At 52.6% G+C, this 22271-nt stretch overlaps 1 protein-coding gene across 6 annotated transcripts in view; it reads left to right on the forward strand.

Annotated features, from left to right (window-relative positions):
• Positions 1-22271, forward strand: part of DNAH10 (dynein axonemal heavy chain 10) — a 135404-nt gene that overhangs the window by 94529 nt on the left and 18604 nt on the right. For all 6 annotated transcript variants that reach the window (XM_059139680.1, XM_059139679.1, XM_059139678.1 and 3 more), the window contains 10 exons: positions 277-444; positions 1034-1222; positions 4780-4951; positions 8081-8284; positions 8886-8966; positions 11668-11865; positions 12367-12528; positions 14240-14414; positions 20836-21017; positions 22084-22220. In XM_059139680.1, the coding sequence (XP_058995663.1) occupies positions 277-444; positions 1034-1222; positions 4780-4951; positions 8081-8284; positions 8886-8966; positions 11668-11865; positions 12367-12528; positions 14240-14414; positions 20836-21017; positions 22084-22220 (1668 nt within the window). The remainder of the gene's footprint in view (positions 1-276; positions 445-1033; positions 1223-4779; positions 4952-8080; positions 8285-8885; positions 8967-11667; positions 11866-12366; positions 12529-14239; positions 14415-20835; positions 21018-22083; positions 22221-22271) is intronic.

Consider the following 22271-nt stretch of genomic DNA (forward strand, 5'->3'; position numbering starts at 1 on the left):
GGACCCTGAGATCATGACCTGAGCCGAAGGCAGCGGCTTAACCCACTGAGCCACCCAGGCGCCCCTTTTTTTTTCTTTTAAATATAGTTCGCCAACGGGTGAAAATTACAGTAACAACAAAAGTTGGCGGATGAGGGAGGGTAGATTATTACGTAGCTTGGAGCGGCTGGAAAAAATAATGACTTTGGATAATCTGAGCATATGTTCTTTTTCTGACAATGTTTTAGCCCATTTCTGTTGTTGGGTTTGGGTCCTTAAGTGGCATTCTGTCCAAAGGTGCAAGACCACATAAGAGACTTGGTTACGGAACATTTCAACGATGACCTGGAGGTGGTGATGCGGGATCCCATCCTGTTTGGAGACTTCCGGACAGCCTTGCAGGAAGGGGAGATGCGCATTTATGAAGACATCCAGGATTACGAGGCGGCCAAGGCTTTGTTTCAGGTGCGGGTGGGGCTGACCTTCTCCGTGGGCTCACATCTCCTGGGGGGCACTTCTCGGGGGAGCCCAGAGCTGCTCAGGAGGTAGCACTGGGAAGAACATCCATGCCTCTGTCTCAAGGTTCAGAATGCAGGCCTGTGTCCAGTCTGGTGATTATCATGTCTAGGGGTGCATGGAATGACCTGAGGAATTGTGCTAAATGCGTGGGCCCCTGGGCTCGCCCCTCTGAGAGTTTCCTTGCCTCAAGAAAGGTTCCAGGGTTCCCATGCACAGCCAGGTTTGGGAACCACTCAGCTGGCTGATAGTCATTTTCATTTTAACTCATGCCCTGAGCCCTGTAACCAGCTTTGGCTCACTGCTGGCCGATCGCAGACCAGCAGATCAAAGCCTTCACTGTCCACACTGGATTTAGTCCCCGAAACCCAAATGAATTAATTATTTCAGCCACTATAGATTATTGAAAAGAAAACCCTCTGTTTCTCATTCCTCCTGGACCAAAGGAAATAGGTCTGTCTCTTAAAATCCAGTGATCCCGTTAAAAAAAAAAATTTTTTTTTTTTTTTTTTTTTTTTTTTTTTTTTTTAAATTTCAGGAAATTCTCGAGGAGTATAATGAAAGCAACACCAAAATGAACTTGGTTCTCTTTGATGACGCCTTGGAGCACCTGACCCGTGTGCATCGTATCATCCGAATGGACCGTGGCCATGCCCTGCTGGTCGGGGTCGGCGGCTCCGGGAAGCAGTCTCTCTCCAGGCTGGCTGCCTTCACAGCCGGCTGCGAGGTGAACCTGCCTGCCCTCCCAGAGAGAAGTCTGTCGAATGAATTTCTAGGCATTGGTAGTTCACGCAAATATGGGAATGATCTGTAAGAGGTCGTAAGATGGCATTCTCATAGAGTGTAGAACAGGTTTTTGTTTTTCCTTGTTATTATTTTAAAGGTTTTATTTATTTGATGGACAGAGATCACAAGTAGGCAGAGAAGCAGGCAGAGAGAGAGAGGGAAGCAGGCTCCCTGCTGAGCAGAGTGCCCGATGCGGGGCTCGATACCAGGACCCTGAGATCATGATTTGAGCCGAAGGCAGCGGCTTAACCCACTGAGCCACCCAGGCGCCCCTTGTTATTATTTTAACTGAATGTCCGAAGACTCTAACTTCTGCGTGATCTGTGGAGTGCAGACTATGTCAGATCAAACTGGAAAGTCAGACCTGGCCAGTCTTGGGGTTTGTGACGTGTACCTGTGTAGAGGACGGCTTGGCCCCAAACCTCTGTGGACCCAGCTTTCGGGTCAGCCACGTACTAGCTGGCTGCTCTATCTGCATGACCAGCCCACACAGTTCTAGGCCGTTCTTAGAATCTCTTGAAAACAAACAAGCTCAAAGCAATAGCTTTATGGAGATATAATTCACTGGCCATACTATTCGCCAGGTGCACCTAGGGCTTGTCGGTATATTCACATCTGCACACCCATCACCGGAGTCTATTTGAGGACATTTTTGTCACCCCAAAAAAGACATCCAGTGCCCCTTAGCTCTCCGTCCTTCACCCAGCCCTAAAAACACACTCATCTACTTTTTCTGTCTCTATCGACTTCCCCGTCCCGAGCTCTCCTATGAATAGGATCCCAGAGGATGTGGTCTTTGGTGACAGCTTCTCTCACCCTGAGTAACATTTTCAGGCTCCCTCCACGTACCGGTCCTTCATTCCTCGTTATGGCTGAACCCGTGTGCTGGGGTCTAGATGGACCACGTTCTGTTTATCCGTCCATCCGTCGACAGCCACATGGGCTTTTCCCACCTTTTGGCTGCTGTGAACCGTGCTGCTGTGAACGTTCACATACGAGTCACCATGTCAACACGTGTTGTTGTGCCTCTTGGTAGACCCCTAGCGCTGAGATTGCCGGACCATATAGCATTCCATGTTTGACCGTTGGAGAAGCTGCCAGATTCTTTTCCAAAGCGACCGTACCATTCTCCAGCCCCACCAGCAGTGTGTGGGGGTTCCTGTTTCCCCACGCCATCCTCAGAATCTTCTAGTGAGCTCCGGCCTTGCCTGCCGGCCATTCACCCGCAGGGGCCTCTCCCAGGGGCGATGCGTACCACGCAGGGAGGCTGAATCTTGAAGACCTACCTCACACAATACACTTGCTTATTTTTTATTTTGTTGCTTTATGCTTTAGTGTCATAGCCAAAAACTCATTGCCAAGACCATGCATGACAATGCGGGTTTTTTTTTTTTTTAAGCAAATCTTTAATCTGGGTGGCGAGGACAGTGGCATTACGTCATTCATCCTTGTTCCTTTAAATGCCTAAATTAGCAACCAGGAGCGGCCACAACAAGTTTATCCTGATTCATGCTACAGATAATGTCCCATTTCTCCCCGTTCTTGCCAACACTGGGTGTTGTCATTTTGATAACTTGCCAATATTATTGGTGAAAAATAGTGTAAGTTTACACAAGTACTTCTTTCTTCCATTCATAGCGCAGTTTGAATTTCTTTTTATACACTCATTGGACATTGGTCTTTTCTTTCTTTTGAGGTGCCTTTTTAGGCACTCACTGACTTATGAGAACTCTGTGCAAAAGAGAAAATCAGGGTTCGTTCAATGAGTCTAGCTTGCGGTATTTCGCAAATGTTGACCTTTTGTGTAAAGTATTTCTAGAAAAGAATTTTCGAGAAAGTCTTTCTAGAAATTTGGTCGATTCACCAAATTTAGAATCTAGATCTAGAATTTTCTAGATATTCTAGACAATTAGATTCTAGATCTAGGAATTTCTAGAAACTACTTTCTAGAAATTTGGTTGATTTACCTTTAAAATTGGATAAAACGTATGACCAAGGGGTGCCTGGGTGGCTCCGTCGGGTGAGGGTCTGCCTCTCGGTTTCAGCCCAGGTGGTGGTCTCTGGGCTGTGGGATCAAGCCCTGTAGGTTCTGTGCTCAGCGGGAAGTCAGCTTGGGATTCTCTCTCTCTCTCCCTCTGCCCCTCCCCCCGGCTTGCTCTTTTTCTCTCTCTCTCAAATAAGTCTTTTTAAAAAATGTGGCTGAAATATAATTGCTTTAGAATTGTACATTTTTCTAGATCAGTTGATTTTTTTTGTTTTTTGTTTGTTTGTTTTTCTATTGACGGATCTGGGTAAATCAGACATGACTTTCTTCTGAGGTCACAGTTGGGCATCTTGGACTCGAGGGATGGCAGAGAGGGACCCCTGAGGTCCAGGGAGGATGAGGAAGGCTAACCAGGCTGTTGTGGTGCCCTAGAAAGTGGAGGGGAGGTGGGGGCGGGGGTCCCATTGAGCTGGTTCATGCCATGTGGCGTTAGGAACCGCGGCGGAGAAGCTGCGCTTGGGCAGGACAGATGGGGTGGTCGGATGGAACCGGAGACCAAATATTTGGCTGGACGTCATCCATGTCCCCTTGAGCATGTGTGTGTGAACATGAAGGTCTGTGTGACCACGTGCGTGTGTGCGTGTGTGTGTGTGTGTGTGTGTGGAAGGGCCCTGAGTGCTGTGCAAGGCCACATGATTGGAACAGAGGCCGCACGAGCCCCTGTGCGCAGGTGTGAGTTGAGGTCGAGGGGAGGCCGGCGACTAGGGACGTTCAAGGGGCTGGAGGTCGTCTGAGCTGTTTCGGAGCTGGTGGTCAGTTGTTCGCGGTTCCACGCGCAGGCCCCGGGGCCGAGGGAAGTGAATGGAGGTGACGGTGACGGAGACTTGTGCCCTCGTTTGCAGTGATGTTGACTTCATGTGTAGTACGATTTTTACCTTTAAGAATTTAAAATGGCTTCTTCCTTAGTTTCCCTGTAGATCTTCCCATGATCTCTCTCATTTTTACTGAAATCCCGATGGGGACTATGGTTGTACGTGTGTGTGTGCGCGCGCGTGTGCGCGCGTGTGTGTTCTGTTTTTCCTTTTTCTTCATGGCTTGGCCCGTCCGTTGCTCTCCATTTCCCACCCCCATTCCTGGCTGTCCCCCCCCCCCCGCCCTCTTACTCAGATGATTCGTTTAATGACCGAAGGTGTCCTTTGTTCTGCCACACTCCTGTGATCCTGTCATCCCGTCTGCACAGGCCTGTGTCCCCGGCACACACTGTCACCCCCACACGTGAGTGCACTCACAGCACACATCTATCCCCGCTCGTTTGACGCAAAGGGATGTCCCAGTGTCCTTCGTCCCGCATTTCCCACTCAGCAGTGTTTGTGAAAATGGCCCAGGTTGTCCAGTTTCGCTGTCACTCGTGCCGCTGAGATAGCTGCACAGGCTGCCCCACCCCCGCAGCCCAGTTGGCCAGTGACCGTGGCGCTGGCCGGCACTCTCACTGCTGCCATGCTCTGTGTCGGCAGGTGTTTGAGATCCTTCTGAGCCGAGGCTACTCGGAGAACAACTTCCGGGAAGACCTGAAGAACCTTTATCTCAAACTCGGGATAGAGAACAAGACGATGATCTTCCTGTTCACGGACGCCCACGTGGCCGAGGAGAGCTTCCTGGAGCTCATCAACAACATGCTGACGTCAGGTGCCGGTTGGGGGGGGCTGCTCCTGTGTGGGGCATGCCCTGCACGGGGACGAGAGCAGGGGGAGGGGCCACTTGGCATAGCCCTGGCGGATCACTTAGAAGAGGCTGGGGGTCACTCTCAGGGTACAGCGTGGTCTAGGCTCATGTTTTCATGGGTGCCTCTGGCTGCCCCGTGAGGTCTAGGCAAGAGGGAGGTAAGAACAGGAGAGTGTGACAGGTGACCTGGGTCTGGGATTGTGCCATTCGGGGGCTATGGAGTGTGTTACACATTGGAGGAACCCAAACAGGACGTCAGAGCGTGTATTAGTGTGCTAGGACTGCTGTAAGGAAGTATGACAGGACGGGGGGTTGAAAACCATGGACACTTGGGGCACCTGGTGGGCTCAGTCAGCGGAAAGTGAGTCTCTTGATCCCAGGGTTGTGAGTTCGAGCCCCACGCTGGGGGTAGAGATCCCTTTGGAAAAATCTAAAACCACTACCACTTATTGTTTCACAGTCTAGACGTCCCACACCACGGTGTGGGCAGGGGTGGTTCCTTCTGGGACTCTGGGGGAGACGGTCCCAGGCCTCTCTCCAGCTTCTGCTGGTCTCTCTGATTCCACAACCTCGCCGGGGTTGTGCCTACGTGCTCTCCTGGGGTCAGCATGTCTGTCGCTACGTCCACATTACCCCTTTTTACAACAAGGGCATCAGTTGTCCTGCTTTAAGACCTATCTCAGTGACCTCATTTTAACTGGAGGACTTCCTAAAAGACCCTGGTTCTGAGTGAGGTCACATTCTGAGGTTCTGAGGACCTCAATGTCTCTTCCTGGGGGAAACACAGTTCATTAGCAGATGGGCCGTTGGATTGTAGGGGTCTGGCTCTCAGAATAGGGGCCCGGGGTGGAGATGTCGATTTCAGCATCACTGGCGTGTGGTTCCCCAAGCCTTAGGAACGGATGGAACCGTCTGGGGATGGGGGGTAGCGCGAGAAATCAGGTGAGCCCAGCGCTAGGTGCAGGGAGAAGCGGGGGAGTGAGCCAGAGGCTGAGATGGAAGAAGGAGAACCAGGGGCAAGTTCCTCCATCTTTTGCAGAACACACGGCCATGATGCAATTACAGGTCACAAAGCACCATCAGCAAGGGGAAGGGGCGCATGGGGGGGAAGTCCGGGGAGCCAGGCACAGGCTTCCAGAACCCTCTTGTAGGGCAGTCTCACAGGACACGCTAGCTTCCCCCTCCTCTGACTGTGACACCCCATGGGCAGTATGATCTCCCAGGGAAGCCCCTTAAAGACTCAGCACCCAGGGGCTTCCCTGGGGGCTGGTCACATAAGCACCTGCTGCCTGGCTCCGACCAGAGTTCCAGATTTCCAGGGAGGAGGCAGGCAGGGTCAGCACAGGCCATACTCTTTGTAGGTGAGCCACTTGGGTGGATGAACGGCGGGAGGACCCCTCCCAAAGTCCAGGTTCCCGGATGCTGGCCAGGGGGCAACCCTGCACACAAGCCTTTATAAGGAGAACAGCCCCGGGCCTGCTGGGTCAGCTTGGTTCTGTAGGGAACCCATCAGATATTTAACCAGAAGGCATGCTACTAATTTGGAACGGTGTAACTATAGTAAGACAACATCGCAGCTAGTGAGACTCTGGCTGCTTTCTTGTCGTCAGCGGGCTCCCACTGCACCTTCCCAGTTTACTTCGTTATTCCAGAATTCTCACTGGGCCTGAACCGCGGCGTGTGTCGACTCCTGGCCTCTCCCACATCAGGCTTTCTCCGAAACCTGTCTCTTCCCTCGCATCCCCTTGACCCTCCGTCAAAGCCAGACCCTCATCATTTCTGACCTTGACTCTTCACACGCATCTCTCTGCTCCTCTCCTTGCTTCCTACAGCCTGGCTGTCCGTGCATGTTACCAGTTCCCTCCGTCCCACGCTTTCGGTGCTCTGGGTCTCTGCGGATGGACTTCTGTTTCTGCATTCCGAGTTCCCCTTCCGTCCCTACAGGCTGTCCTGCCCCTGCTTCCAGCCCACGCTCTTCTCCTGCCTGCCACACTCTCCCTGCCCCTTTCTCTAGCAGCCTCCTGGTTCAGCCTAGGTGGACAAGACTCACTTGTGCCGGGGTTGCGGCTGGAGTCCCCGCAGGGGTCCCATGGGTAGGCTCGGATCCCATGCCCACCCCTGAGCCCAACCCTCGAGCTCACAGTGGTTCTGATGGGGCAGACCACCCAAACCACAGGCAGGCATAGAATGGGGAAGTGATTTTCCAAAGGAAAAGAGGGATGAGAGGCCAGGAAGTGGGCACAGGTAGGAAGGGGGCAGGCCTGTGCACAAACAGCAGCGCTCCACACGCCAGGCTAGGGCCAAGTTGTCCGTTTCCTCCTGATCTTGGCTCCTGTGCCACATGGAATCTCTCTCCCCCAAGAAGCCTCTCCTTGGCGGCAGTGGCTTCAAGGCTCCTGAGAGCCCGGGGCATCTACGGTCTGGGCTACGGACGTGGCATTTAACACACGCAGCCCTGGGTTGGCATCAGACTTTGCATACGTGGGTTGCAGGCTGGTGAGCAGAGGGGGACGGGTCAGCCCTGCTTTCTGTATCTGTAAGCCCCACTGTAGGTCTGGGCTATATTTTCTGTGAAGGCCAAGAGAGCTCCTGGGGGCCTCACTTAAATAGCACCCAACATGGTCAAGGTTACTAATATATTTTCTGGAGCGGTTAAACCTGGCAGCGGTTTCTCATCCCTGGTCCTGCTGACGTCAGTGGCTCTCCTGGGCGTCCCGGGCCAGTTGGCTGTACCCTAGTCTCTCGCCGCCCCCGTGCCATTAGCATGTCCCCCCAACACACACACCCGAGCTGGGAGAACCAAACTTGTCTCCGGACGTTGCCAAATGTCTCTTAGGGGGCACACTTGCCCCCGGTTGAGTATCCTGGGTTTGGCACTCGTGATCACCTCCCAGGTGAGCGGGAGGCATTTATTTCTCTCATTTTGCCGACAAGACTGAGGGTCAAAGGGAGGCTCAGTGCCCGGGCGCAGACCCTGCTCCTTGGTCTTGGTGTCCCCTGCTCTTCCGGGGATGCTGTGCTTCTGTCATTTCGGTGCCTAGAGAGATGATAACCCCGAGGCTGGGGAACCCAGCATTGGTCTTTGTTTTCCAGGAATCATACCCGCGCTTTTCCCGGAAGAGGAGAAGGAGATGATCCTCAGTCAGATCGGACCGGAAGCCCTGAAGCAAGGCATGGGCCCGGCCAAGGAGTCCGTGTGGCAGTACTTCGTGAACAAGAGTGCCAACAACCTGCACATTGTCTTGGGCATGTCACCGGTCGGGGACACCCTGAGGACCCGGTGCAGGAATTTCCCAGGTGCCCGGGGCTGAGCCTACATCGCCATCCCTGGCAGAGCAAAACTCGGGGTGGTCCCTGGGGCTGGCATATGGGCCCTGCCGTGTAGGACCGGCCCTTCTTTGTCCCACCTGGTGGCCAGCAGGCTCCCGGGCTGCCCACAGGGAGCGCTGTCTTCCCCCCCACCAGGAAAGGCTCCTAGGCTCTGGTCGTGGCAGGTACTGAGCCTTCTTCTCTCTTCTGTTGCGACCATCCTGCCAGCCTCAGGGAAGATGCAATTCCTGACCTGTAGAGCAGAGGTTCTGGAGTGGGGGGTGGCCTTACTGGCACCCTCAGGGACATTTGCCAGTGCCTGGGGACATTTCTGCGGCTTGCATCCGTGGGTTGCGGGGCGTGGTACCAACATGTGGTTGGTAGAGACCAAGTGCCCCTGAACGCTCCGTGCTGCCCAGACACCCCACCATGCAGGACCGTCCAGGCCAACGTCTGCCACGCTGAGGCTGAGAAACTCTGCTCTGGCTGAGTTAGCCTTGGACGCATGCAGCACTTCTACCACCGTGCCTGGTGCTGAAGATTGTGTCCCCGTCCGTGAGCATCTCTTTTGTGTCTCCCTCCTCTCAAGGTCTTGTAAATAACACTGGTATCGACTGGTTCATGCCTTGGCCTTCTCAAGCCCTCCTCGCTGTTGCTAAGTCCTTTTTAGGTACGTGACCGCTAATGGGGGTGGGGCCCACTAATGGTATAACAAAATGACTTGTTATCACTTTTCTGACTTTGAATTTTGGTCCAGTAGATCCCTTCACCGTTCGCCCCCATGGCCACGAAGGCTTTGAAGTTTGTCAGTGTGTTTTGGTTGATACTGTGTTTTTTTTTTTTTTTTTTTAAAGATTTTATTTATTTATTTGACAGAGAGGAATCACAAGTAGACGGAGAGGCAGACAGAGAGAGAGGAGGAAACAGGCTCCCTGCTGAGCAGAGAGCCCGATGCGGGACTCGATCCCAGGACCCTGAGATCATGACCTGAGCCGAAGGCAGCAGCTTAACCCACTGAGCCACCCAGGCACCCTGATACTGTGTTTTAATCTAAAGGGATTTCACAGGGCACTGGGGCTACCTGGGGGGCTCAGTCAGTTCAGTGTCTTGATTGTGGCTCAGGTTGGGATCTCAGGGTCCTGGGCTCTGAGCCCTGCGTTGGGCTCCATGCTCAGCGGGGTGTCTGACGGATCCGGCCGCTACCAGAGCAGGGGCTGGCACATCATGGTCTTTGGACCAAATGGGACCCACGGCTTGTTTCGGGAAACAGACTGTGATGGGGACACAGACTCTTTTGTCAATGAACTTGGTGTCTGTGGCTGCTTTAAGCTCCTGACTGCACGGTTGAGGAAATATAGCAGAGACCATACGGCCCACGGAGGCTGCATTTTCACTGCCGAGCTCTTTACAGGAAAAGCGGGCTGATCCCTGACTCAAAGGATGCCCGGAGGACCTTTCAGGAGACTGATAATCTGTGCTGAATTTGCTCAGAAGTTTCGAACACTTAAGTCCTTGATTATTAATTTTACTCTCCGGAATAAGAAAGCAAGTCCATGTATCTTTGGGGAAAAGCTTTTTTTGTCTGGATCTTGGCATCAAATGACACTGCGTGGGTCTGCAAATAGTTTCCACCTTCTACCTCTATGTTCAGTAAATGAGTCACTTGTCGGTTCACCCAGGGAGCACTCGTAATGTTACTTAGCATGCAGGGGAAAGAGACAAGTGTGGCTCTGTGCTAGCCATAGGACTCATCATCTAACCGGGGGATCCGCAAACTTGGCCTGTAAAGGACCAGGTGATAGATATTTCCAGCTGTGTGGGTCATGCAGGCTCTGCAGCAGCTACTCACGTCTGCCGCTGGATCTGTGTCCCCGCGAAACCGCTTACAAAACCAGGCAGCGGGATGGGCGCGTCCTGTGTGGTCCACCAGCCCCGCACGCCCGGGAGACGTCCCCGTGCGCTTGCAGCGCTTTGGTTTGCCATCACCACGCAGCAGCTCCGTGTCCTAAAGAACACCATGTGGAATTCGCTTAGAATGTATTTTTCTTGGAACAGATTCCTTGGTGTTGGACTAACCGTGCTCCAAAGTGGGGATACTTGGGAGGCATGGTTTTTCTCCGTGGGCTGTGGTGTTCTGGCTCCTCGTATAATTTCAGATCAAACCCGCAGCCTCTGGCTGAACGGTTCCGTCTGGTCAATCCTGTCTTCCTTCTTAGTTGCAGGCCCATTCTGCGTGGCGGGGAGTGTGTTGTGCTGTCTGTTGGGTGGTCCGAGGGCTGTGATCTGAGCAGTGGAAGAGATGATGGTTGGTTTCAACAGACTTAGAGGAAGGCCCACTTTGTGCCCACTGTGTGCCAGGCACAAGGGATCCAGCGGTGACACTGGGTGCATTTCCCTCCTGAAAACCCTGGCCCCCTCCTGGGACAGTGGCATAGCCAGCCCAGGAGACAGACCTTCCTGCCCGCAGAGCGTGCATTGGTCCCATGGTCCAGGAGAGCCACCAACCAGGTGCTCTTTTGCTTTCTCTATTAAACATTTTCTTAAAAGATTTTATTTATTTGACAGAGAGGTAGAGAACACAAGTAGGCAGAGCAGCAGACAGAAGGAGAGGGAAAAGCAGGCTCCCCACCGAGTAGGGAGCCTGATGTGGGACTTGATTCCAGGACCCTGTTATCATGGCCGGAGCTGAAGGCAGGTACTTAATTGACTAAGCCACCCAGGCGCCCCATCTATTAAACATTTTTATATCACCTTCTTATTGTGCTTAAACATCTGTAACATAAAATTTGCCATTTTAACCATTTTCAGGAGTCGAGTTAGAGGTGTGAAGCACATTCACATTCTTGGGCAGCTGCCACGGCCGTCCAGCTCCAGACCTTCCACCTTGTAAAATGGAAACTGTCCCTGTAAAGCACCAACTTCCCGTTACCCCCACCCCAGCTCCAGGCCCCCATCCATAACTTCCCAACTACTTTCTTTCTATGAATTTGCCTGTTCTAGAGACTTTGTATGAAGTCAAATCGTGCAACATATGTCCTTTTGGGCCTCACTTCTTACTCTTAGCCTGTTCTCGAGGTTCATCCATGTTGTGTCACGGGACAGAGTTTCCTTTCTTCCGTCGTAGGGATGGACCGCATTCTGTTTATCTGGCCATCTGTTGACCAACACTGGGTTCCTTCCACTTTTGGCTGTCACGAGTAGCGCAGCCATGAGTGTTGTCTGCAAGAGTCTTGACATTTTCAGGGCTTTGTGGGTCCATGCCTCGGAGCGGAATTGCTGGGTCAGACAGGAACGTTGTGTTTAACTCTTCAGGAGCCTGCTGATGATTTCCCACCACTTCAGAGGCATTTTCCCCGTTCCTTTCTCTTCAGGGACTAATCCGATGATCCCGGCGGAAAACACAGACGGTGTGGTGGAGCACGTTGTTTTGGTCCATGAATCCGTGAATGAGTTCAGCAAACAATTTCTACAGAAATTGAGGCGTAGCAACTATGTAACCCCCAAAAACTACCTGGACTTCATTAACACGTATTCAAAGCTGCTGGATGAGAAAACTCAGTATAACACAGGTAAGATGGGGGGAATGGGATGGGGAACACGTAGGATCCAAGTGCTGACCTCGTCTTTCAGCAAATGCTTCGCTAGCAGGAGCTAATGCAGACAAATGTGCAGCACATTCCAGGTTTTACTTCCCAGAGCAATTCTTCTTGGTGGGAGAGGCCTGGCTCACTCATATTTTTCTTTGTTGGTGTTGGGTTGTGCACTTTGGAACTCTGTGTCTTCCCTGCTTAGAGATAGGGTGTGAGGGCAGCAACACGCTCTGTTGGAAAATGCTTTTGGAAAAAAAAAAAATGCTCTGGCTCTGGCTGTTGCCTAAGGGAAGTGCTCTTTCCAGAAATACATTTATTTTGGCTGATGTGGTCCTGGCACGGTGGTGGAGGTCCTTGATGCTGCCTGATGTCTCATGAGGATGATTTTTTAGGTTGAGCCCCAGTGGATTGAATGCTTGCCTGGGTGTGTGGGGAACCGCACCCACCTTGGTGAGGAATACAGCTACTCTCTTTCCACAGCTCAATGCAAGCGTCTGGAGGGGGGGCTGGACAAGCTGAAGGAGGCCACCATCCAGCTGGACGAGCTGAACCAGAAGCTGGCTGTGCAGAAGGTCGTGCTGGCAGAGAAGTCCATTGCCTGCGAGGCGCTGCTGGAGGAGATCGCCACCAACACGGCCATAGGTCAGTGTGGGGCCAGCTCAGTGGAGGGTTGGGGGGGCAGCAGGGCTCCCCTAGATAGGACAGAGCTCCACTGGGGGACATCTCCGAGAAGCCACCTGTCAGCCCACCCTTTTTCTCCTGAGTGTGATGGGTGTTCCTGCGTGTGGGGCTTTGAGGGCCCCCGTTGGTCCCCTCAGCTCTGAGATCACCTGCAGTCATTCTGGCCCTCCTTGCCACATGGCTCTGGTCCAGGCCCATCTCCTCTGCGATAGTTGCTCTACGGACCCGTCTTCCCGGCACCCTGGCAGTGCTGACAGTCTCTGCTCTGCTGTTCAGTTCTGACGGTTTCACGGTTGTGACCTTGCTTCCTTCTCCCCATGCGTTTGTCCTCCTGCTGCTCCAGCAAGAATCTCTCCGAGGGCCAGGATCTCTCCCAGGGATAGGATCCCGCAGAGCATTAGGGCCCCTACACGCTTTGCCCCCTACAGAGGCTCAGTCGACGCTTGCTTGTTGACTGTGGGCGTGACTCCCTAGAGGACGCCGCACTGGAAAATCCGAGGGCATCCAGCATACGTTTGTCAAGAACCCACTGTATGGGTTCCCTGAGGCCGTTCGCTGAAGCAGAGTCTGCTGGAACTTTAGCGGGGGACCCCGCACTCAGGATGACAGCACACCGAAGTGGTTACGAGCAGGGCTGTGATGCTCAAGTCCTTGGGCTCCGGTCCCACCTGGGTGACCCCAGATAAGGGACAGTGTACTTATTTCCTAGAGCTGCCCAAACAGATGGCCACAGCTGGGGGGCTTCGAATAACGGAAGTTTACTCTCACAGTTCTGGAGGCCAGAGTCTGAATTCAAGGTGTCAGGGGGCCATGCTCCCTCCAAAGGCTCTGGGGGACGACCCTTCCTTGACTCTTCCAGCCTCCGCGTTTGCTGGCAGACCGTAGCTTTTAGGTTCATCTCAGTGTCTGGTGCCAGTGGCCACTTCCCTTTATGTCCCCATGTCCTCATGTGGTTGTCTTCTAAGGACATAAGCCATTGGATTTAGGACCCCCCAACCCAGTATGACCTCACGTGAACTCATTAGATGTCCAAAGATCCTCTTTCTAGATAAGGTCACATTCTGAGGTCACTGGTGGATGTGGATCGTGGGGGACACTCTTCAGCCCAGTACAGATACCATGAGCCGAGCTCTGTGCTAGGGATCGAGCTTCCAGACCTCGGGGAGATGCCTGCATTCCAGTGACTGGAACCAGACAATCAGTGAGCCAACAATTAAGTGAAATGCCTGATTTCGATCAGTGACATGAAGCAAATAGAGGATCCAGAGTGACCAAAGGGGCAGGCCACCATACGAGGGGTGACTTTTCAGCGGGGTCTGAACCAACCTTGAAGATAGTGATGAGAAGCAAAGAGAGATCTCTGTGAACCAGAGAGACAGGTGTCCTCCACTCACACCAGCTATGCAGGGCTGGGGGGCTGTCCCGTGGGATGGAGTGGCGGGACGTGGCTGGGCCAGTCGGAGTCAGCAGCGGTCCTGGTGTTGGAGACTCCATGCTGGGTGAGAACTTCTGCTCTAGCAGGAACACCTAAGGCCGCCATATTGGCCCAAGAGTGTTAGATGCCCTGACAGCCCAGGACTGGCCTTGGCGGGCTGTGTGTGGCTTTGTCTCCGTGGTGGTGGTCTCTCCTCTCCACGCTGGCATCTTCACTCACCAGCCTCTCCCCCCACAGCCGAGGAAAAGAAGAAGCTCGCAGAGGAAAAAGCCATGGAGATAGAAGAGCAGAACAAGATCATTGCGGTGGAGAAGGCGGAGGCCGAGATGGCCCTCGCCGAGGTCATGCCTATCCTAGAGGCCGCCAAGCTGGAGCTGCAGAAGCTAGACAAATCAGATGTGACGGAGATCAGGTGACCGACGGCGATCTCTGTGCGTGTGTGGCGCTCCTGACAGCCATTCCATTCCTCCTGGCGGTCAGACACTATCGGAGTTCCGTCTTGGCCCGGCCACTGGGCTGAGTGCTTTCTAAGGCCGTGGGTTCTGTCCTCATTTGCAGATGAGGAAGATGGGGCCCTGGGCAGGGAGTTGGGGTGCCCCAGGTCCCCCCCAGCCAGGAGGGAGCAGGGCCTGTTGGCTCTGGACCCAGGCTGTCTCATAGAAGGGGGCAGAGTCCCAGAGCCCAGTGGGCCAGTGCTCTCCACAGGAAGCCCCGCAGCAGTATCTGCCCTAAACAGCCATAGGGCACCTGACTCAGGGGACCAGTGCCCTGCTGAAGAGAGTGTGACAGAGACGGGCCATGAGCTGAGAGCCAAGAGGGGATGCCTGGCCCCATTTCTAGCCAAATGGGCTTGAGAAGGATGGGGAGAGGGGCTCCTCGCTGTGGTCCCCAGGCATTTGGCAAATAACCTATAACATGACTGCATCTGCCACCACCAGAGCACTTCTAGGAACAAGGGCCTGGTGCGGGGCTGGTAGGGGAGCTTTCTCCCTGCATTGTGTGGTCTGACCCTGGGGCCCCGTTAAGGGATTTCCCTGGTAAATTTAGCACCGAGACTGAAGCCAAGAAGGCGCACTGCCCTGTCTGCCTAGCTCCCCCCAATAACTCCCCCCGACAGCTCCGCTTGCAACCCTCAGCCCCTCAGCTGTCCCCATCACATCCTTGTTGTCAGATGGGATTCAGTCCTTCTGGCCCTACAGTCAGGCCTCCGGTGAGAGAGTCTCCTGTTTCCAGGTCGCTACTTGACTTTCTGTCTTGGGCTCCCGGCAGAACGAGGCTTGTTCTCGGTGCTTCTTCCTCTTCCTAAAGGCCCAGCAGGTTTCCTCTGTCAAAGGCTGTGCCCTGGTTGTTTGCTCATTAGTGATACTTGGGGATTTGAACCGAATGTCTGGCTGGTTCCAGGGCAGGGGACTGAAGCAGTTCTTGGGAGGTCATCGGCAGACTCTGCTGTGTTGGCAAGAAGTCATTCTTTCAGTTCCGTGAAGCACGGTTGAACGAGGTTGTAAGGACGGACGTTTTAAAGTCGCAATGATGTGAGTCAGACGTTCAGACCGAGGCACTGGAACGAAGCAGAAAGTCATAGCCAGCTGTGCTGGGGGACAGACCATCAGCATGCACGTTTTCAAGGGAAAGAGCCAATTGTCATTTACATAAATTTTGGGCACCATACCCAGGTCAGCAGCAGAAAAATTCTGTAAGAGCAGAGAGCTGAGGAGAGGTTTTGAAGGGGATTCATTTGGCGAGAAGGGGCTGTGGGGCCCCACATCAGCTCAAGGGGGAGGGGAGAGATGGGGAGCTAAACGGAGAGCTCTCTACCTGTCCCCACCCTGAACGAGGGATGCCTGCATCACGCCTGAGACAGGTGTGAGATGGGGGCCCAGCTCATCCCTGAGAAAGTGGAAATGGCCTAAGACCTAAAAGGAATAATCTTTAAAAATGTGATTATTGGAGTAGATGATATGTTCATGCGGGGCTCTGCCTCTTATGGGCTGTGTGACCTCTGGCAACTCACTTAACCTCTCTGTGCTATAGTTTCTTGATATGTGACATGGGGATGATGATAATGGTCCCCATGACATCAGGGCTGTTGGGAGGATCGACGGACTGAACTATTACAGGAAGAGCTCCAGGACTGGGTTCACCGCGCTGTCGGTGCCAAGTAAGCATGAGCTAGGATCACGGTTTTGGCATCAAAATGACGTGTGAAAGCCCCTCCCACCTGCCCCATCAGCTTAGTTCCCCTCCCCCCACACAACAGGTACCCACTGCCTTTCTGCTCTCACATACCGATCCAGAAAATTTTTATGATCAAGGCAATCAGATATACACGTGTCTCTTCAGGTCCCGGCTTTGGATTCTGAAGGTTAGTGGTAGAACAAGGAATGCCCGAGTGCTCTTGTTTCCTCCTTTTTTGGGGTGTGTAAATGGTCCTATCCTGTACACATTCTCCTATATCTTGGCTGCTCCGGTGAACAATGTGTTCTGGAGATTTCTCGCGTGTTGCCGTGTGATGAACTTCCCCCCCCATGTTTGAGAAGAGTTCACCACGTTCCACTGGACGGCCCTGACGTCATCTTTTAACCAGCCACAGTTTATGAAGCTTCAGCTTCTTGCCAGTGTTCTGCCTTGACGAAGGCAGAAGAATAACCCTGACCATACTTCATTGTGCAGCTGGGCAAGTCCACTGGAAGGTTACATTTCTAGGGTGGAATCTAGTCCAAGGGTGTGTGTGTGTTTATAATGTCTACAGTTGCTGCTTAATGCTCTCCCTGGTGGTGGAACCCACTTACACTCCCCGGTAATCCACATCAGTGCCTGCTTTCTCATAGCCTCGCCAGTGGAGAGCATTATAATGCATTTGGATTTTTGCTTTTTTTGTAGATGAAAAGGGGTGTTTGTGTAGTTTTAATGTGCATTTCCCTTATTGCAAGTGACGTTGGCCTTTTTTTTTCATATGTGAAAAATGTGTATGAGGGTCATGTGTATTTCTTTTTCTGTGAACTGTTCATATGCTTTGCATGTTTATCTGTTAAATCGTTAGTGCTCATTTTTTTTTCTTCAGTTCCAGTGGTTTTTTACGTGGTAGGGAGATCATTTTTTTTTTAAGATTTTGTTTATTTGACACAGAGAGAGAAATCACAAGTAGGCAGAGAGGCAGGCAGAGAGAGGGGGAAGCAGGCTCCCCGCTGAGCAGAGAGCCCAATGCAGGACTCAATCCCAGGACCCTGAGACCATGACCTGAGCCGAAGGCAGAGGCTTAACCCACTGAGCCATCCAGGTACCCGGGAGATCCGTTTTTTAGCCATGATGTAAGTTGTAGATATTTTCCCCAGTGGCTCATTGGCCATTTGAGTTTGATTGTGAGGTTTGTGTGTGTGTTTGTGTTTGCTGTATATAAGACTTTTGTATTTACATGACAGACTTTAGCAATATTTTATTTTGTGGCCTTTGGATATCATGTCATACTTAAATGGCCTTTTAAAACTATAGGATTGTAAAACAAATTCCCCATGATTTCTTCCCATACTTTTACAGTTCATTTCTGTACAGTGAAATATCTGATCTTTTGGGTTTTCTAGGGGTTCACTGTGAATCTTGATCCAATTTTATTTTTTCCAGGTGACTATAATCTGGCCTCCTTTAGGTTGTTTGGATGTTACGTGTGGTGAGCTAGCACTGACATCTTGACAATTTCATTCTGTAATGCTCAGTCCTCTTTGTTGAAATCATCAGATGTTAAGGCAGGGAGTAGTAGGAGTCATGAAGATCAGAAGTGGGTGATCCTCTATAGTACAAAAGGCTCGCTTCGTTAATGGCTTGCAATTTCACTCTTTTTAAAAATATTTTATTTATTTATTTGACAGAGAGAGAGAAAGATCACAAGCAGGCAGAGAGGCAGGCAGGGGGAACCAGGCTCCCCGCTGGGCAGAGAGCCCAATGCGGGGCTCGATCCCAGGACCCTGAGATCATGACCTGACCACAAGGCAGTGGCTTAACCCACTGAGCCACCCAGGCGCCCCCGATTTTACTCTTCTTCCTTCCATTCTTTTGGCAGTCTTTGGGTGCCTACATCCCCCCCCCGCCTCATGCTGGCACTGGGGCTGAGCAGCAATGAGCAGGCAGGCAAGGCCTTCAATACCTTCAGCTGACACTCTCGGGAAGGCACAGGCATTCATGCAGGAATCCCACGTGTACAGGAAGATCACCCAAGAAGTTAGGGCGGGACGGTCTTTGCTGCCATGACTATGGATAATGGGGGAACCTCACCTAGTCTGGGGGGTGGGGAGTTGGGGAAGGTATTCCCCAGGAAGTGACATTTATTTTTTTAAAGGTTTATTTAGTTGAGAGGCAGGTGAGGGGCAGGGGCAGAGGCAGAGAGAAACTCATGCTGACTCCATACTGAGTGTAGTACCCAGTGTGGGGCTCTATCCCAACCCCCTGAGATCACAACCTGAGCCAAAGCCAAGAGTCAGATGCTTAACTGACTGAGCCACCCAGGCGCCTCCCCTGCTCCCTAAAAGGGACATTTATTTATCAGTGTACTTATTCTTTGGAAGATTTTATTTATTTATTTGACAGAGACACAGCAAGAGAGGGAACACAAGCAGGGGGAGTGGGAGAGGGAGAAGCAGGCTTCCTGCTGAGCAGGGAGCCTGATGCAGGACTCCATCCCAGGACCCTGGGGTCATGATCTGAGCCGAAGGCAGACACTTAATGACCGAGTCATCCAGGCGTCCCTTGAAAGCGACATTTATACTGAGCTGGGACTAGAGAGGAGGGATCCACCAGCTGTAGGATGGAGACTAGAGGCTGGCAGGAGCTTGGGCTGAAGGAAAAGCAGACACAGTCGGAGCGTCGGGGTGATTAGATGAGGGAAGGTAGGGGGTGGCATTTGTGACGACTCTTTCCCTCCAGGGAGGGCAGCATATCGTCCTCCTCTCTCTCTCCTGAGATTCTTCTCTTTTTTCTTTCTTTCTTTCTTTTTTTTTTTTTTAAAGATTTAATTTATTTATTTAGCAGAGATCACAGGTAGGCAGAGATGCAGACAGAGAGAGAGGGGGAAGCAGGCTCCCTGCTGAGCAGAGAGCCCAATGCGGGGCTTGATCCCAGGACCCAAGGATCATGACCCGAGCTGAAGCAGAGGCTTTAAACCACTGAGCCACCCAGGCGCCCTCTCCTGAGTTTCTTTTGTGATAGGAGAAAGGAAATGAAACAGAAATGTTTCTATTTCCCAGACTGAGAACCTCAGGATTACTAATACCTCAGTTGTCCTGTGTTACGACAGCAATACCTTCTGTAGAAACACGGCTCCAGGTACTAGCTTGTCAGCTGATGGCCCAGAATGTCACTTTCACAGACTCGCAGGGTTTGGGAGCGGGAAGGTCCGGCTCTGCCTCCCCGTTTTGCAGGTGGGAAACCCGAGAACGCTGAATGGTTTACAACTTGCCCACGCGCTCAGGACCCCTCACTGGGGCTGGGGTCCTTTCCGTCTTCTATCTGAGAACATTTCACCGCTTCTTTCCTCCTCTGATTCTTCAGAGATCAGTGGCCTGGGCCTGGCCTCCGTCCCCCGCCCTGGAAGGAAGCCTTTTAAAGACAGTTGACAGCGTTGTGGGCTTTCACAAGCACCTAATGCCGGTGTAATTGCACCTTTCCCTGGTGACTCAGGACCACCACTTTAATCACCCGTCTTCGTGCTGGAGCCCTCGCCCTGGCTTGTCCCTGCGCCGCGTCGCTCCTTCTCGCCGCTCTTGTCTGCAGGCGGGTGGGCGGGGGTCCTGGGGCTGGGGCGGCTGGGGCGTTTGCCCAGTAGAGACCGTCTCCATAACTCTACCCTGCTTGGGTTGTTCTCGTGCTCTCGCCCCCTCCCGCTCGCCTCTGGGTTGGTCAGGCCTTCTGTGGGGATGGCTGGGCCCCTGCCTGCCTCCGCCTCCCTGCTAGGTCACCTTCCGGGGGCCTCTCTCACCTCCCGCTCTTCTCTCTTTTCCCTCCTTCCATTCGCCTCTTCTCCATCGTTTTCCTGAAGCTTCTGGCTCTCTCCATGGTCTGGCGTCTGCAGGACTCACGTGGTGTGGAGAGCCTTTGAGAGCAGCAGGGAGCCCAGCGCCCCTGCCTCTGTCCCCAGTGCAGTTAGCACGCCTCCCGGTCCTGAACGTGTGTACCGGTGCTGCTGCGTGCTCGGCCCTTTACTGGGGGTCTCGGTGCCCTGGAGGGGGGAAGGCACTGGACATCTGAGTGTTTGGAGGGGCCGAGTGACTGTCTGGTCTCCTCAAAGGCAAAGGAAACAGGTTAGGGGTGACCTAGCCTAGAAGGAGCCCTGGATGTGGGGACCCTGGACCCCACAGGCTGTGTGGACATGGGCAGCCTGTCTAGACACTCTGAGCGCCGTCTCTTCATCTAGTAAACAGAAAAGAGGACGAAGATGAGGAGGAGCAGGAGGAGGAAGACAGCAGTAATGCCAGTGGCTACACGGCAGACTCTGAGAAGCTGTGCCAAGCTGTCATTAGAAACATGGATTCTCAGGCTCCTCCTTGACCTACTGACTCATGCTTGAGTGGCTTGGGTTTGCGTTTTAATGATACCCGCCCCTGTGGTTCTGGTCCCCGGTGGCTGAGACCAGTCCCTGCCCTGGGAGCAGCTTTCACCTCCCTTGAGGAGCCCAAGTCCATGCTGGGATATGGCTTCCTTGGCCTCCATGCTGTGTCACCTCTAAGAAAGGACTCTGGGCTGAGCCATTTTTTCTGGAACTTTCTGGAACTTTTCTAAACTCTCATTTAGGCTAGATCCTGGGCGCGTCCTGGGTCTGATTCACACACATTTTTATTTCTCACCAGATCCTTTGCCAAGCCCCCCAAACAGGTGCAGACGGTGTGTGAGTGCATCCTCATCATGAAAGGGTACAAGGAACTCAACTGGAAGACCGCCAAGGGCATGATGTCTGACCCGAATTTCCTGAGGTCTCTGATGGAGATTGATTTTGATTCGATCACGCAGAGCCAGGTGAAAAATATCAGAGGTGCGTACGGACGGACGCAGGAAGAGCCAGGGTCTGTCTCCGTCTGACAGTTCACACTTTGGGAGTAGGGATGGAGAGCACAGAGGGGGCTTGTCAGAGGCCGACTCTCCTGTTGGGGTCAGTTGTCACTGTGGCTCTTTGGGCAGAATAGGCCGAAGGATCATTCCCAGAGGAAATGAGCAAGGTGGAGGCACCGTTGGGTGAGATGGGAGGGCTGGGAGCTAGAGGGTCAGTAGCAGCCTATCCTTCCGAACGTTCAAGAACTATCACTCTGGTGTTTCTCCTTAGGAAATAGGATCCTCTTATGGAACCCAGTCTGGCCGCCTCTTCGGTCCGTCTTGTGCATCAGGCTTGGTGGTGCAAGAGATGGTCCACCCCTGACTTCTCCCTTGCACCTTTTGCCAGTATGAAGTCTCCTGTAGGTCCCTGGGAGACGGGCGAAGGAGGGGTTTGTACCGCCCACAGCCAGCCTCCCCGTCTTCGGTTATAGAATGCCGGCTTTCCCTTTGAGCCAGATGCCTGTCCTACCTAGATGCTCAGCCAGTGGGAACAAGGTTTTAGTCTTTGCAAAAAACCATTCAAGTTCACAGGGTCACTGTTTATCTTCATGCTTTGTTCAGAATGTTATTATCAAATGCTCTTTCTCAGCCACTCAGAAACAAAGCTAAATGAAACATAAAGGATAAAACAACTACAAAAAACCCAAGGACCTCTCTTTACCTGAATATTGATTGGGTGGGTTTCCGTTTGCGTGAGATTATCCCTGGGGTGAAGGGGCGGGGAGAGGTGATGGTGACCCATCACAGCCTATGAATTCCAGCTAGCGACCTGCTCTGAGTCACTTTGTTGCACAGTTGGGGGTCCCCATGGACACCCTGGACACAGAGGTGCCTGGATCATAGGGATGTCCTGGGTGGCCGTAACCTGTGCCCCTCACTCATGTCTTAAGCACCCACCTACACAAAACTCATTTAGTGGCGCTTGTCCATCGGCAATTTATTTCCCATTTTATTTTCCCAAGATGGGCCTTGTGACCCATCAAGATCATTCCATCTTTGATCATCAGGTCTCTTGAAGACTCTTAATACCACAACTGAAGAAATGGAAGCTGTGAGCAAAGCAGGCTTGGGGATGCTGAAGTTTGTTGAAGCTGTGATGGGCTACTGTGACGTTTTTAGAGAAATCAAGCCCAAAAGAGAAAAGGTATTGTCCAGGTGTAAGACCTAAACCGAGCTGCCCAGGAAGCAATCTGGA

This window comes from Mustela lutreola, chromosome 11 (genome assembly GCF_030435805.1).
Source record: "Mustela lutreola isolate mMusLut2 chromosome 11, mMusLut2.pri, whole genome shotgun sequence".
In the NCBI taxonomy this organism is placed as follows: Eukaryota; Metazoa; Chordata; class Mammalia; order Carnivora; family Mustelidae; genus Mustela; species Mustela lutreola.